At 63.7% G+C, this 12,709-nt stretch overlaps 1 protein-coding gene across 3 annotated transcripts in view; it reads right to left on the reverse strand.

Moving 5' to 3' along the window:
• Window positions 1-959: 959 nt before the first annotated feature.
• The window catches only part of CTNNBIP1 (catenin, beta interacting protein 1), a 16,876-nt gene continuing 5,126 nt past the window's right edge, over window positions 960-12,709 (reverse strand). For all 3 annotated transcript variants that reach the window (XM_004678497.2, XM_012722775.1, XM_012722776.1), the window contains exons 3-4: window positions 12,424-12,514; window positions 960-1,511 (exon numbers count right to left, since the gene is read on the reverse strand). In XM_004678497.2, coding sequence (XP_004678554.1) covers window positions 1,453-1,511; window positions 12,424-12,514 — 150 coding nt within the window. In that variant the 3' untranslated portion in view covers window positions 960-1,452. The remainder of the gene's footprint in view (window positions 1,512-12,423; window positions 12,515-12,709) is intronic.

Genomic DNA, 12,709 nt, shown 5'->3' on the forward strand with positions numbered 1-12,709 from the left:
GCAGGGCCAGGGGTCGTGCGTGTGTGGAGGGGAATGCCCGTATCCCGGCCAGGACCCTCGAGTCCCACCTCTGGGGCAAGGCTCAGATGATGCTCAGGGCAGAGGGCGCCTATTCACCCACCCTGGGGCCTAGCTCCGTGCTGACCACAGCCCCAAGGCCTGAGGAGGGGGACACTGAGCTGAGAGCTTCCGGGCCTGGGGGCCGAGGGCAGGAGGGTGAAGGGGCCTTGGTCACCTGTTCCTGGGCAGGCAGGAAGACCTGGGGTCAAAGACCACTGCTCCGCAGAATGTTTCTGGAAGTCAGCCTGGAAGTCAGGGCTGGGGACTGGCCTGGTAGGAGAACCAAGGCCCAGGCGGCTGTCCCGGGGGCTCTTCATAAACAGTGACGCTGCCCCACCCATGCTAGCCGGACAGAGACAGAAGACCTTGAGCCAGACGCTGGCTGACAGGACAACTGCCCAGGGCAGACACCACAGGCCTCTGGCAATGGACGTCAGAGGCCATGAGGAGCCAAACGCCCCTGGGGCCTGGCGAGCCAAGTGAGGGCCTCTGAGAGGGTTCCGGGCCCGGGCAGAGGCCTCAGCTACACTGTGTGCTCCCCGGCTGAGAGCAGCTCCTGCCCTTTACAGAGGAGCCCCAGGAGGCCTGAGGAAGTGGGATACCGCGGGGAAGGCTGCTTGTGAGCACCCCCTGCTCAGCCCAGCCAAGCAGGAGGCCGGAGAGCAGTGCACAACCCTAACCACATGGGCGGGATGGGGGGCCGGTCACGGGCACCTCCAGGCTGGGCTGGGGGTGAGGCAGCTGCAGTCATCACAGCCATGCATCCTCATGGGGGCGCGGGGCAGCAAGGAGCTGAGTGTGGGAGCCAGGGGACCCCAAACACCCATGCCGAAAACCAACCAAATCCATGGAGCACGGGAAGCAGCGACAGCTGGATAATAAACACCGCGGAGCGCACGTGGTTTTCTTTCTGTTTTTTTTCAAGTCAAATAACAACCTGTGTCCCAGACCCTGTCCTCAGCGTCGCGCGAGAAGCTGCTGTCAGCACAGCACCTGCGGCCGAGCCACGGCCAGCCCGCGGCCCCCTCTTCCAGTTTAAGCGGCTTCTGGGCCTCTTCTCATCCCTAACAAGTGACCTAACCAAGCACCAGAGCGCAGGCAGCTTCCGGGGAAGCCACGTTCCAGGCGCAAATTAAAAAAAAAAAAAAGTCAGGAATAAAAATAAAAGGTTTCTGTTGGTCAAGATTTAAAAATCAAAAGGTTTCTTCCTGCAGCCAATCGTGAGTCCATCCCTACCGCGCCATGGCGGCTCCGTGCGCCCCCAGGCCGAGGGGGGGTGGGGGTGGGGGCTGCGGGGGAGGGGAGGCGGGCAGGGGTCTGCTGCCACTGGCGGAGCGGAGCCCTCGCAGCTCTGGCCCTCGCTGTCGTCCAGGGTGTGCCAAGGGGCTCGCACTACTGCCTCCGGTCCTCCGTCTCCGACCTGGAAAACGCCATCACCACGTCCTCTGCACCTGCGGGCCGGAGGAAGACGCTGCTGGGCCGGGCCAGGAGGCTGCGGCGAGGGCATCCTCGGGCGGCCCACCATCCCCTGCGGTGCCCCACCTGCGGCCAGGGGAGCAGGGCCCCAGGAGGTCCCCGGGCCTGGACCAGGGCTCCGCTGGGCCCCTGTGCCGAGGTCACCACAGCCGGCGGCCCTGGGGAAGCTCCCTTCTTTCCCAGCTCTTGCCTGGCCCCCGGAGGCCCCAGCTCGTGAGGGTATTGAACAGCCCCTCAGTCCTTCGCGCCACACCAACACCTGCACAGGCGGGACTCTGCTGGCCGCTGCTCGGGAGACCCCTCACGGCCACCGTCGCTATTGTTATTTTCACTCCCGGATCTGAGGTCTGGTCCAGGCAATCAGGAAGTCACCCCCTTTGTCTTGTTTTCCATAAGACAGGCTCTGACACACGGCCAGCAAAAGCTGGTGGGAGGAGGGAAAGAGCCAAAATACTGGGCCTCCCACCCCCAGCTGCCCAGGAAGGAAGGGGCTCACTGGGCCGCCAAACGAGGTGACCCGGCCCGGCCCCCTGCCCGGGGCCCGCTGCTTTCTCCCCACTTCCTTGGGGCAGCCTTAGCTACAGGCTTCCCCTCCCCACCCCCTCCACCCCCCCAAGAGCCGGAACAGTAGGCACAGGAAGGGCCCCCGGGGGGGCTGGCGTGGGGGTGCAAGAGGGAGCTTCTGGCAGGTGAAAGGGAGTCAGGTAGGGACAGGACACCCCCATGTTGGCCGTCTCTGTCGCCCCCTCAGCAGCAGACTCCCGTGGACCTCCTGCACTGCTCTGCCCCAGGACACAGGGGCGCTGTGGGCCACCCCCAGGACGCTGGGGCGCTGCCACACATACCGTCCTCCCTGGGGGCTGCTGGTGAGACCACACAACCGCTACTCCCATGAGATACATGAGCTTCTAGAAAGGAGCTCAGATTGCTTGGCTCCTGGATGGGGCCCCTCTGCTTGGGAAGCCCTACAAAAATCCCTCCCTGTCTTCTCAGGAACATTCTGTTCTCGCTTCAGTCCTAGGACCACGCAGTTCACTGCAGGCAGAGTTTTCCTAGCAACCACAGAATCCAAGATTACATCATGCCCGCGCGGCAGCCGCGCTGGGCACCTGGCGGATGCTGGCTTTTCCCGAGCCACTCCTGAGCTGGGTGAGCGGGAGGGCTGAGCAGCCGGCGAGGGCTGTAGCCAGGCGGCCCACTCGCTGGCCTTGCTGGCCCCGGGGCCCGCTCGCAGGGCCCGGGCCTCTGTACTGTGCAGCAGCGGCCCAGGAGGGCTGGTGCAGCTGGGGAGGGAAGGCCGGGGCTCTGCCGAGGGGCTCTGCGGAGGAGCCCGGCTCTGGGGACGTGGCCGGTGGGCACCTGCACTACTCGGGAGCCTGGGGAGGAGATGACGCGCAAGGTCACACCGGGACTCGGGGGATACCTGTTCCACACAACACCTGAAGCAAAGCAGCTGCCAGCGTCCCACCTGTCCCTCTCACGGCTCCTGGACCCGCCCTGGCGCCTCCCCAAGAGCCTCCACTGTGTGCAAGAGCCCAGAGAGGAGCCCCCTCAAGGACGGTGCAGGCCTCCGCACAGGGGCAGGCTCTTCCAGGGCACCCTCTGACCATCACTAAGGACTATAATGAGAGCGCGGCAGGCCCGGGGCAAAGGTGCGGACTTTCCCTCTCCTTTCCTCCAGAAACGTGCAGATCATCACCCAGGAGGTGAGCTGCTCAGTGGTTATTGTGAGTGCACTGCTGAGGGCTTTAGGACCTCAGTGGGGATCCCCAGGACCCACACTTCTCCCTTAAAGGCCACCATGGAGTGGCTCACTTGGGTGCGCTCCAGATCCTGGAATCATGGGCTCAACCAGTCTGGAAATATCACATACCAAAAGATACTCTGACCATATTCCTACAACCTTTGTTACAGTATATAATTGTCTGTCTTTTTGTTAGTTACTGTTATTCTATTACTATACCTGGTTTATTTAGTGTATCGGGTCTGGCCTGGTGGCCGAGGGGTTGAGTCTCGGCGCAATCACACAAGCTGCCGGAGCTGGACTCCGGCCAGGAGCTGACCCCCAGGGCACGGCAGGCCTCGCCGGTCTCCCCACTGCCCCCCCTCAGCAGTGTGTTTCAGTCAATCCTCCTGATCTGCTCCCCACTGTCTCTGGTGGGTCCTCTGGCCTGTACCCTAGTTCTTATTACATAAATAAATCAATCAAAAATAACAACAGTTAGGAATAATTTAACAAATTTAATGCAAAACTATTATTTTGCAAAAACCAAAATCTCGTGATTTAAAATATTGAAAGAAACTTCAGCATAACCTCCATGAAAATCTCAGGAGAAATGGCGCACGGCTCCTACAGTTAACAGGGAAATAAATGCAAAGGACCCAGAATCACCAAGATAATCTTGAGAAAGAGAGTAAGTCAAATTCATACTTCCAGATATCCAAATATACTACAGCCTCACAGTGAATAAGACTGAGCAGCACGCCATAAGGTGGACATGTCGGTCAACGGAATGGAACTGAGAGTTCAGAAATGAATGCTCCTGTTCAGGGTCGCCACGTTCCCACAGAAGTACCAAGACAACTGAAGGGGAAGAACTGAACAAAGCATGAGGGGACGACCTTCCACGGAAGCAATGAAGGTGGACCCCTACCTCACACCAGAGGCAAAAACAAACTCAAAATGGATCAGTAATATTTATGAAGAAGTTACAAAACTTTCAGAAGAAAATGTAGGAATAAATCTCATGACCCTGGGCTAGGAAAGGGTGACTCAGACATGGCACCCAAGCATAAGCACCCAAGGAGACTGGGCTTTGACAAAGTCAAAAACTTTGATGCTTCACAGGACACCACAGGAAAAGTGAGACGGCAACTCCCATAGCGGGAGAAAGTATTTGCAAGTCCTGCACCCGGTAAGGCCTTGGTGTCGGGAACATATAAATAACACAATACCGACAGGAGGTCAAACAACCCAGTGTTTTAAATGGGCAAAGACCCTGAATACAGACATTTCTCCAGAGATACAAGCACGGTCAGTGAGGACATGAGGAGGTTTGTCCCTAGCCGTTACGGAAATGCCAATCAAGCGCCATGAAGCCCTGCTCGGCACCCGCTAGGCTGGCCACAGTTAAAGGCGGTACCAAGAGTTAGCAAGGACGTGAGGACCTGGGAGGACGGACAAGCTGGACTGTCAAGTCCGGCGGCTCCCGAGGCCACTGCAGCATCAGCTCAGCAGGGGGCTCCGCCCTCCCAGCCAACCCCCAGGGTCTTCCGGACCCGCTTCTCCCACACACATTCCAGACGAGGCGCCAGCAAGCCCTGTTGACTTGCTTTTCAGATTATCCTGCACGGATCCTCCAACACCACCTCAGTCCAGCCCATGCTACTGTCCACTGGCCTCGTGGACACCCCATGGTCCACTTTCCATGCAGGAGCCAGAAGGAAGCTTTTCAAAAGATAAGTCCCGTCCTTCCTTTGCTTAAAACCCTCCAAAGGCTTCCTAGGGCGAGGAGGCCCCTGGGCCTCGGGGTCCCCCTTCACACGCCGCTCGGCCAGCGTCTTCAGGCTCAGGTCCTCGCGCCGCAGGACCTGAGCATGTGCAGGCTCCGGGGCGGCCTGGCTCTCCCCCATTCCAGCTGCTGGTGCTCACTCCATTCTCGGCAGGGACAGCCCCCAGCACCCCTCCACCACAACGCCTGAGACAGACTGACAGCCATGTCAACCTCTCTTGGTGGCATCTCCTCAGGAGCCTCAGCGTCACCCCCAGATTCGGGACCCAAGGGGGTGTTTGCTTCTCAGTGTTCAGGGCGTCTTTCTCATACACCCCCACATTCACAGCCCTGGGACCGGGCCTTACTGCAGGTAAAGGGCCTGAAACTGAGACGAAGCAGCCTGGGGAATCAAGAGGGGGTGGAGGACCCAGAGACTTTTGGGTCTGGCCGGCACAAGGATGCACTTTGCCATTTCTTCTCGGGAGAAAGAAATAACTAGCTAGCTCATGACACCCGAGGCCCCAAGGCTGCTCGGGCCTCCAGGCAGACTGGACCAAATCTTCTGTACCAGTGAGAACCAAGGCCAGGCTCGAGACCACCGCCAAGGCAGCCGGGGGGTCCCGGGAACCTCAGCCTGGAGTCGGAGCACTGGGCTGGAAGGAGCCTGGCCCAGGCCCAGCCCCGGCCTGCGGCACTGGTGAGGGCCTGGCACCCAGCGGCTGTCCCATCCCACGCCCAGTGCCAGCTTCGGCCCTTTAACAGAGCCCGTTGGGAAGAGAAAAATGACAAATATGCAAGAGCGTGGAGAAGGGCAGCTGGGCCCTGGGGGCGGGGCGACAGGGGGCGCTCAGGGATGCACACAGCAAGGCGGAGGCCGGCGGATCTGTGGCAGCACCTGCCCCGCGTCCCGGCTTCCCGAGGGCATCAGCAGCAGGCGTGGGTGCAGGGGCCAGGGGCCGGGGAGCCCAAGGGCACTCAGACGCAACCCGAGCGTCTGGGGACGCGCCCAGTATCTAGGGCCCCGGTCTGTCACAGGCTTCTCGTCAGCACGCTGGCACCGATGCGCCTGCCGCCACGGGCCGCCACGGGCCGCCACGGGCCGAGAGGAAGTTCACTGAAGCGGGACACAGCAAGAGGGCTTCTGGGGTGTGCGGCCCGCACAGCCCGTTTTGTGCCAGCGAGCACCTGGCACCAGCTCCAGACCCCGCGCCGTCCAGGCAGACGGGCGGCTGGGAGAGAGGCGCCCTGAGGCAAGCCCCAACCCCAGAAGCCTGGTCCGGCTGCTAGCCCAGGGCCCCCCGCTCCAGGACGCAGCCCAGCACGGAGGTCACTGGCGAAGGGGGGTCCAGGAGCGGCACTAGCCCGGCCACGGCCACACCCCCTGGGGACAGGGGCCTCTCTGAAGCCCCCCAGCCCCTGGCTGGCGCTTGCAGGCTGCCCCAGGCCCCAGGTCCTCCTGGCCTCAGGGACCAAGGCCTCCCTCACAGGGTCGAGGGCTGGGGCCTGACGCTCAGACAGCTCTGAAGCCCCGACATGCCAGGTCCCGCGGCTGGTGAGGCGAGGACAGGGGCTCACACAGGCGAAGTCCTCAAAGCCCCAGCGGACCCGACCTGCCGGACCTGCTGCGGAGCGCCAGGGCCTTCCCACGCCGAGGTCGCCCCGTTTCTCCACCCAGAGGATTCTGGGTTTGGGATCTTCCCCTTGGGCCCAGTTCACTATCTTGTCAGTATCAGCCTGCTACTGCCACTGGCCCCCAAACTGCACCCCCTCCGCCAGCAGCTCTGGGGAGACAGGCCAGGCGGGGACTGGGGGGGTGGGGAAGGAATAGCAGCCAGCTTCCCCAAGGGGGGTTGCCCGGGGGCGGGGCTCAGACGCCTGCTGAACGGGCAAGCCTCGGTTTGGCAGCAGGGCCCAGGAGCTGGGGCTCTCCACACCTCAGCTCCAAAAGTTCCCGGTGGGGGGCTCTACCCAGTTGCCATGGGGCCCTCGGGGGGCTCCAAGGGGACCCGGTCCCCAGACCTGTCTGACTCTGCCACCTGTGGGACCCAGGGAGGCCCCTCTTTTCCGCGTCTGCAAACCGCAACGCACAGCACCCCCACCCCACAGCACCCCCACCCCACCGAAAGGACCAGATAACATCTGCAGCAAAAAGCATCACAGGCAGCATTTCGGTGGGCCATAATTTGGGGTTCAGCCCCCCGCCCCTGCTGAGCCCCACATGTGCATACACAACTGCTACCTCGGGTTTGCTATCCCCAGGGAGCTGCTCGCTCTCCTTCCTCAAATCTCTGGCCCCCAACACCTCAGTCCCCCCAGCCAGAGAGCCTGGCTGTGCAGGGCCTGGGAGCTCCAGGCCACCGTCCAAGCGAACTGCCAACTGCGAGGGGCGCCAGCACCCCCAGGGGCTGTCTCATGCGGATTCCCAGGCGTGCTGGGCCGGCTTCTGAGGGAGCAGCAGGGAGGGCCTGGGGTCTGCACTGCAGCAAGCGCCCTTGGGGACTCGGGTGAGGGTGTCTGTGGCCGCGCTGAGCGCTCACCCCACCTCCAGCCGTCGCCCCTTCTCTGCCAGCATTCTCAAAGAGCCCTCTGTCCTGCCTCCACTTCCTCCTACCCCTCCCACTGTGACCCTGGCTTCCAGCCCGGGCTCTGCAGAAACCCTTTCGAGAAAAGTCACCGCCTGCCGATCCTTTACAAGCCCAGGGAAGCCCGCAAGTGGCCTGCAGCCTCTGACTGCCCAGAGCGACCCGTGTCCCCTCCGGCCCTGCAGCCTCTGACTGCCCAGAGTGCCCCGTCCCCTCTGCTGTCCTGGCGGTGTCCCCTCACTCTGCCTGCTGTCCCGGGGTGTGTGGGGACAGGGTATGGGGACTCAGTGCAAGTCTGAGCCATCTTACCCTCCCTGGGACCCTGGGCCTGAGCTCTGACCTGGTTCCACCCCCCCCGAGCCCCGCCCACCACCCACGGACAGCAGCCCTGCCTCCATGGGATGCCAGGCCAGGCGGCCCATGCACCGGCTTTCTCAGCCCAAAATGCCCGGCTGTGAGACCTCAGTGTCTGCGCTAGACAACCTCCTGTGCCTGTGCCTCCCAGGAGGTGCCTTGGGCAGGCGGCAGGGAGGAGGCCATCCTGCCCACCGGGCCGGGCCCCTGCGGCCTCCAGGATGAAGCCACAGGGCCAGCAGCCCCCACCGCAGACCCCGAGGGGCCGAGGCCCACCCCCCAGCCCTGGCAGCCTCCTTCGCGTGCCCTCAGGGCCCAGTGCCAGCAGCGCCTCACCCTGGCTTTCTAGGCGCTGCCCCTTGGCTCAGAGTGACCGGGCCTCTGTGCCCAGGCTGGGCACTGGGCAGGCAGCTCCTCCGGTGCCCCGCAAGCTCTCCCCTCACCCCAGGTCGGCCCCACACCATGGGAGGGTTGGCCTCAGTGGCACGAGGGGTTGGGGGCATCCGGCCTGGCTCCTTCCCTGTCCTGGGCCTTCTCTTCTGCGACACCAAACACCAAAGCCTCACGGTTGGTTTTTCAGTTTGACTCAAAGTACCCATGATACTTGATTCAATTTTATCATTATTAGGTTACAGGTAATTCTCATCTAAGTGTTGATTAAAACTGAAGAAGCCACGGGGATTGCCACTGAGATGGAAAAAGGCACAAAATGATGTAAAAATAAACTATTGTGTTATTTAAAAAAAAGGAAAAAGATTAGCTCCCCGCCCCCGTACAGGGGTTCTCCCAGCTGGCTGCCATTCCGGTCCAGCTTGTCACTCACTGCCTGAAGCCCCTGGGAGGCCTCAGCGCACCCCCTGCCCCGGGGAGAGGGGCCCAGCACCCCAGCAGCCAGCACGGGACCCCCAACAGAGGAGGTGCCTTTTCTGGGCCCAACCTCCCCAAGGCTTGTCTTAGCAGAGCCCCAACTAGCCCCTGGGGGTGCTGGAGCCTCAGCTCCCCAGAGGCGCCCAGGCCGCCCCAGAGGGTGGGGGGGGAGGGGCGGTGAGGGCAGAGCCTGCAGGGTGTGGGAGAGGATTCCAGGAAAATGCTCCATCGCTCTTGGCTGCAAAGGGACACCATCATGCCAGCACCCCCAGCGCCTGGAGGGTCAAGTGGGGTGACGCCCAGAGGGAGCGCCTGCTTCAGTGTGGGGCTGGCAGGCCGAGGCTGCCGTGACCAGTTTCACAAGGTTCCCAGTCACCTGAGGCCAAGGCCAAGGGGCGTAGTCAGATTGCCCCAAGTCAGCAGCGCCAGCTGCTGCCAAGCTGGGACCCTGCTGCAAATGTCCTGGAGGGAGGGCGTGGCCAGAGGCCTGCAGAGGCCAGCCCAGGCCAGGGGGTTCCCTGGGGCCTGGGCAAGGCAGCTTCCTTAACCAGGGCTGGGTCCCTCGTCCCTGCCAGCCTGGGGCGCCTGGGGCCTCACAGGGGAGCAGGGGGCCTCGCGTGCAAGGCGACGGAGAAGCCTTTGCCGAGCGCCTTGGGAACCGGAACTGCCACCCTGTAGGGTAGATGGAAGTGAGCAGGCCTCTTCCGCCCTCCGCCATCAGCATCTGTGGCTGACACTGGTGGCGGGCACCTGCTCAGGTGTGGGCGTGCGCAGGTGGGCATGCCTGAGCAGAGAGGCAGCGTGTAAGCGTGGCAGAGCCTGTGCAGTGGGGCCCCGTGAGCAGACCCAGGGAGCACGCCAGGGAGCCCGGAAAGCGTGAAGGCTCGCGGCGGCTCGGAGGCCACAGCCCCCTGGCTGCAGCCCCCGGCCTCCCCGCTCCCGGCAGCTGGCCGCCAACTACTCAGGTGTAACGGCCCCTTGGAGGCCCGGGGAAGCCAGAGCGCCCGAGAAGGCGCCCTCTATCCGCATGCCTGGGTCCGTAACACCCCGCTCTGCCTGGTACGACGCCCTCTTCACGGTGCTGGGTCTCAGGCAGCCAGCAAGTGCAAAGGCCCTGTGGGGAGGGGCTCAGGACAGCAGCGGCAAACGCTCCCCCCACTCGCTGTGCACCCCCAGAATGGCCACACCAGGCAAAATGCTGTCCTGCCTAAGACTTGCGGCCTGGGCCGCTCCTGGAATTTTTCTCACAATAAGTGAGATGGATTCGGACAGAGGGTGCTTGACCTCTGCATCCCCGGGCCACACCCGCCAGCTCCGGGCTGTGGCCACATCTCGGGGTCTCCAGACCAGCTCTTCATTTTGGAAGTGGGGCAGGGCACCCCCCTCCCGGAGCACTCCTGTGAGACTGGGAACCCCTGGGCCCCACCGACCAGGAGCCCCCCAGAGCAGCCCGAGACAGAGGGAGGTCGGCTGAGCTCGGCGGGCGCGGGGCCTGGGCGCGCGGGGCCTGGGTGACGACTGTTAAAATGGGCACTAAAATGTTTCTACGGTGGCTCTGGCCTAGGAGGGGAGTCCTCGCCCGCCTCTAAGAGGCTGACGAAGGTCAGCCGTGTCCTCAGCCGCACAGCAGACGCCACCCTGCGCCCCCACCCCACCCCGCGCGGTGGTGGCCGTGCCTGAGAAGCCAGTGCCCGGGCGCTGACGAGGGAGGCGCCAGCCCTCGGCCACCAGCCCGCCAGGACGCCCTCCGGACAGGCCCCGGTCTCCTCCAGCCCTGTCCTCGCTGTCGGGTCCACCAAGCTCAAGGGCAAGCGGTCAGATCCAGGGGAGGAGGCCCAGGGCCAGCCCCACGAAGAGCAGGGAACCACAAACCCCAAACTCAGGGCTCAGAGGTGATGGAGACAGACCAGGAGCCGGTATGGGGTGAGGCGCAGAGGCGGACGGAGAGCAGAGAGCAAAGGCCCCAGGCGAACAGACAGAAAATAGGTGGGGTGAGAGCCCAGGAGGCTTCCGGAAGGCGCCGTCAAGGGCGTCTCACCACTCCTGAAAACCAGGAGAGGGCAGCCCAAGGAGGCCCTCCCTAGACTGCTTAGCGAGTCCCTAAGGTTCAGGCCCCACCAGAGCCCCGGCCTGCCTGGACCCAGCAGACATGGCCTCTGCTGAGGACAGGGCGGGGCCTGGGAGGCCTGGGCACGGGCTGGAGCTCTGTGAGGGACGCCCGGCCAGTTCTCCCTGGGTCTTGGGGAGAGCAGCCAGTATCCACCTCCCCAGCCCCCAGTACTGGATCTCTGCAGCCCTGGAGGGGAAGCATTATGGTCTAAAGGTGTGGGTCAGGACCCCACAAAGCCCAGGCCAGCAGCTCACCCATGGGTGGGTGGGGCAGCTTGGGGCTGGAACCACAGGGTAAGAACCTCCCCGGGGCGAGCAGGGGGCATTTGCTGAGACACGGTGCCACCTAGTGGCAGGAGGCACTCAGGCCAGGCTTTGGGCCTGGTCCTGCCCAACACCCCCCAGTGGCTCCTGGTCTTTGGGGTCTTTGATGCTGGGCGCTGGGAGCAGTGGTCCAGTGCCTGTGCCCCCTGGGCAGCATCTGCGCCACCTTGTCGTGTCCACTGAGGTTGGCTCTGCCAACCTGAGGTGGGCTCTCCGCCCCGGACACGGGCGCATGAGTGTACGTGCTGTTCTACGGCTTGTGGTGATGATTCCCATCGAGCCTTCTACAGGAGACAGGAGCCGGCCCAGCCACTCAGGACCCACAGCTGCGACCCCGGAACCCGAGACAGAAACCCACTGGGTCCTGCAAGAGAAAGGGGTTTCTTCCACAAAGGCGGGGCAGGCCCCTCAGCTCCTCCATCCCCATTCCAGTGAGGAGCACAAACAGGTGGCAGAGGGAGCGGCCCTGGGGATGCCCCACGCGTTTCTGCTGAGTTGGGCACACGGGTGGGTCGCGCCCAGGGTGCGGGCTGGGGATGCAGGCCCCGTGCTGGCCAGAACAAGACGCCTCCGGCCCAGCAGCCAGAACAGACCTGTTCCTCTCCCCGGCCGGGTCCCAAGGCAGGCCCGTGGGCAGGCGCTCCGCTTCCCGGAGCCGCTCACGCCTGGGCACGCCCCACCCAGCGCCCCGGCCAACCATCCCACTGAGAGTAGGAAGAACAGAAGGAAGGACCAGATGGAGGTGCTGGTCAGGAGACCGGTGTGGCATCAGGTGAGCCTTCCAGGACAGATGGCACCCCCACCCCCGGCCTGCCAGGCTGCAGGACCCGTGCTCTGAAGCCCAGTTCCCTTCCCTACTAAGAGAAACAACACCGCCCGCAGCCCTCCAGGCGACCGAGCAAAGCACCTGCGGGCAACTCACTGTTCCTGCTACCACCCTGGCGGCTGGCGAGGGCGCAGGACCCTCGTGGGCACAGATCTTGCCAGGCCCACCCCAGCCATGTGAGGCCCAGGCCCGGCCAAGCACCCAGGCGGTTCCACCCCTCTGCTGGGTGGGCAGGCGTCAGGCCTCTAAGGGGCCCCCCAGGGTGAAGCAGGCGGAGACCCTGGAGGCGGCCCGAGGGGAGTGGCAGTGGGGCTGGGGCCAGGGCACTCACCCTGGTCGATGGAGTGCGGAGGCAGCTGGCTGAGCTGGCTGCTGACCACGCCCGCGTAGGTGCGCAGGAACTCCTCCTCGCTGGCCGTCAGCTGCGGGGACAGGCCACCGTGAGGGCAGGGCGCTGGGGCTCCTGCTCGCCTCTGCTCTGCTCCTGGGGCCTGAGCACCTGGCCCCACCTGGGACGGGGCCTGGAGGCCCGCAGACCTGGCCACTGGGCTCAGGCCTGAGTGTGGATTCTAGCACAGAGTCAGGAGGAGCACGGCCCCTGGGCAGGGCCCCTGGCC

This window comes from Condylura cristata, unplaced genomic scaffold (genome assembly GCF_000260355.1).
Source record: "Condylura cristata isolate star-nosed mole 26May11 unplaced genomic scaffold, ConCri1.0 scaffold00008, whole genome shotgun sequence".
Taxonomy (NCBI): Eukaryota; Metazoa; Chordata; class Mammalia; order Eulipotyphla; family Talpidae; genus Condylura; species Condylura cristata.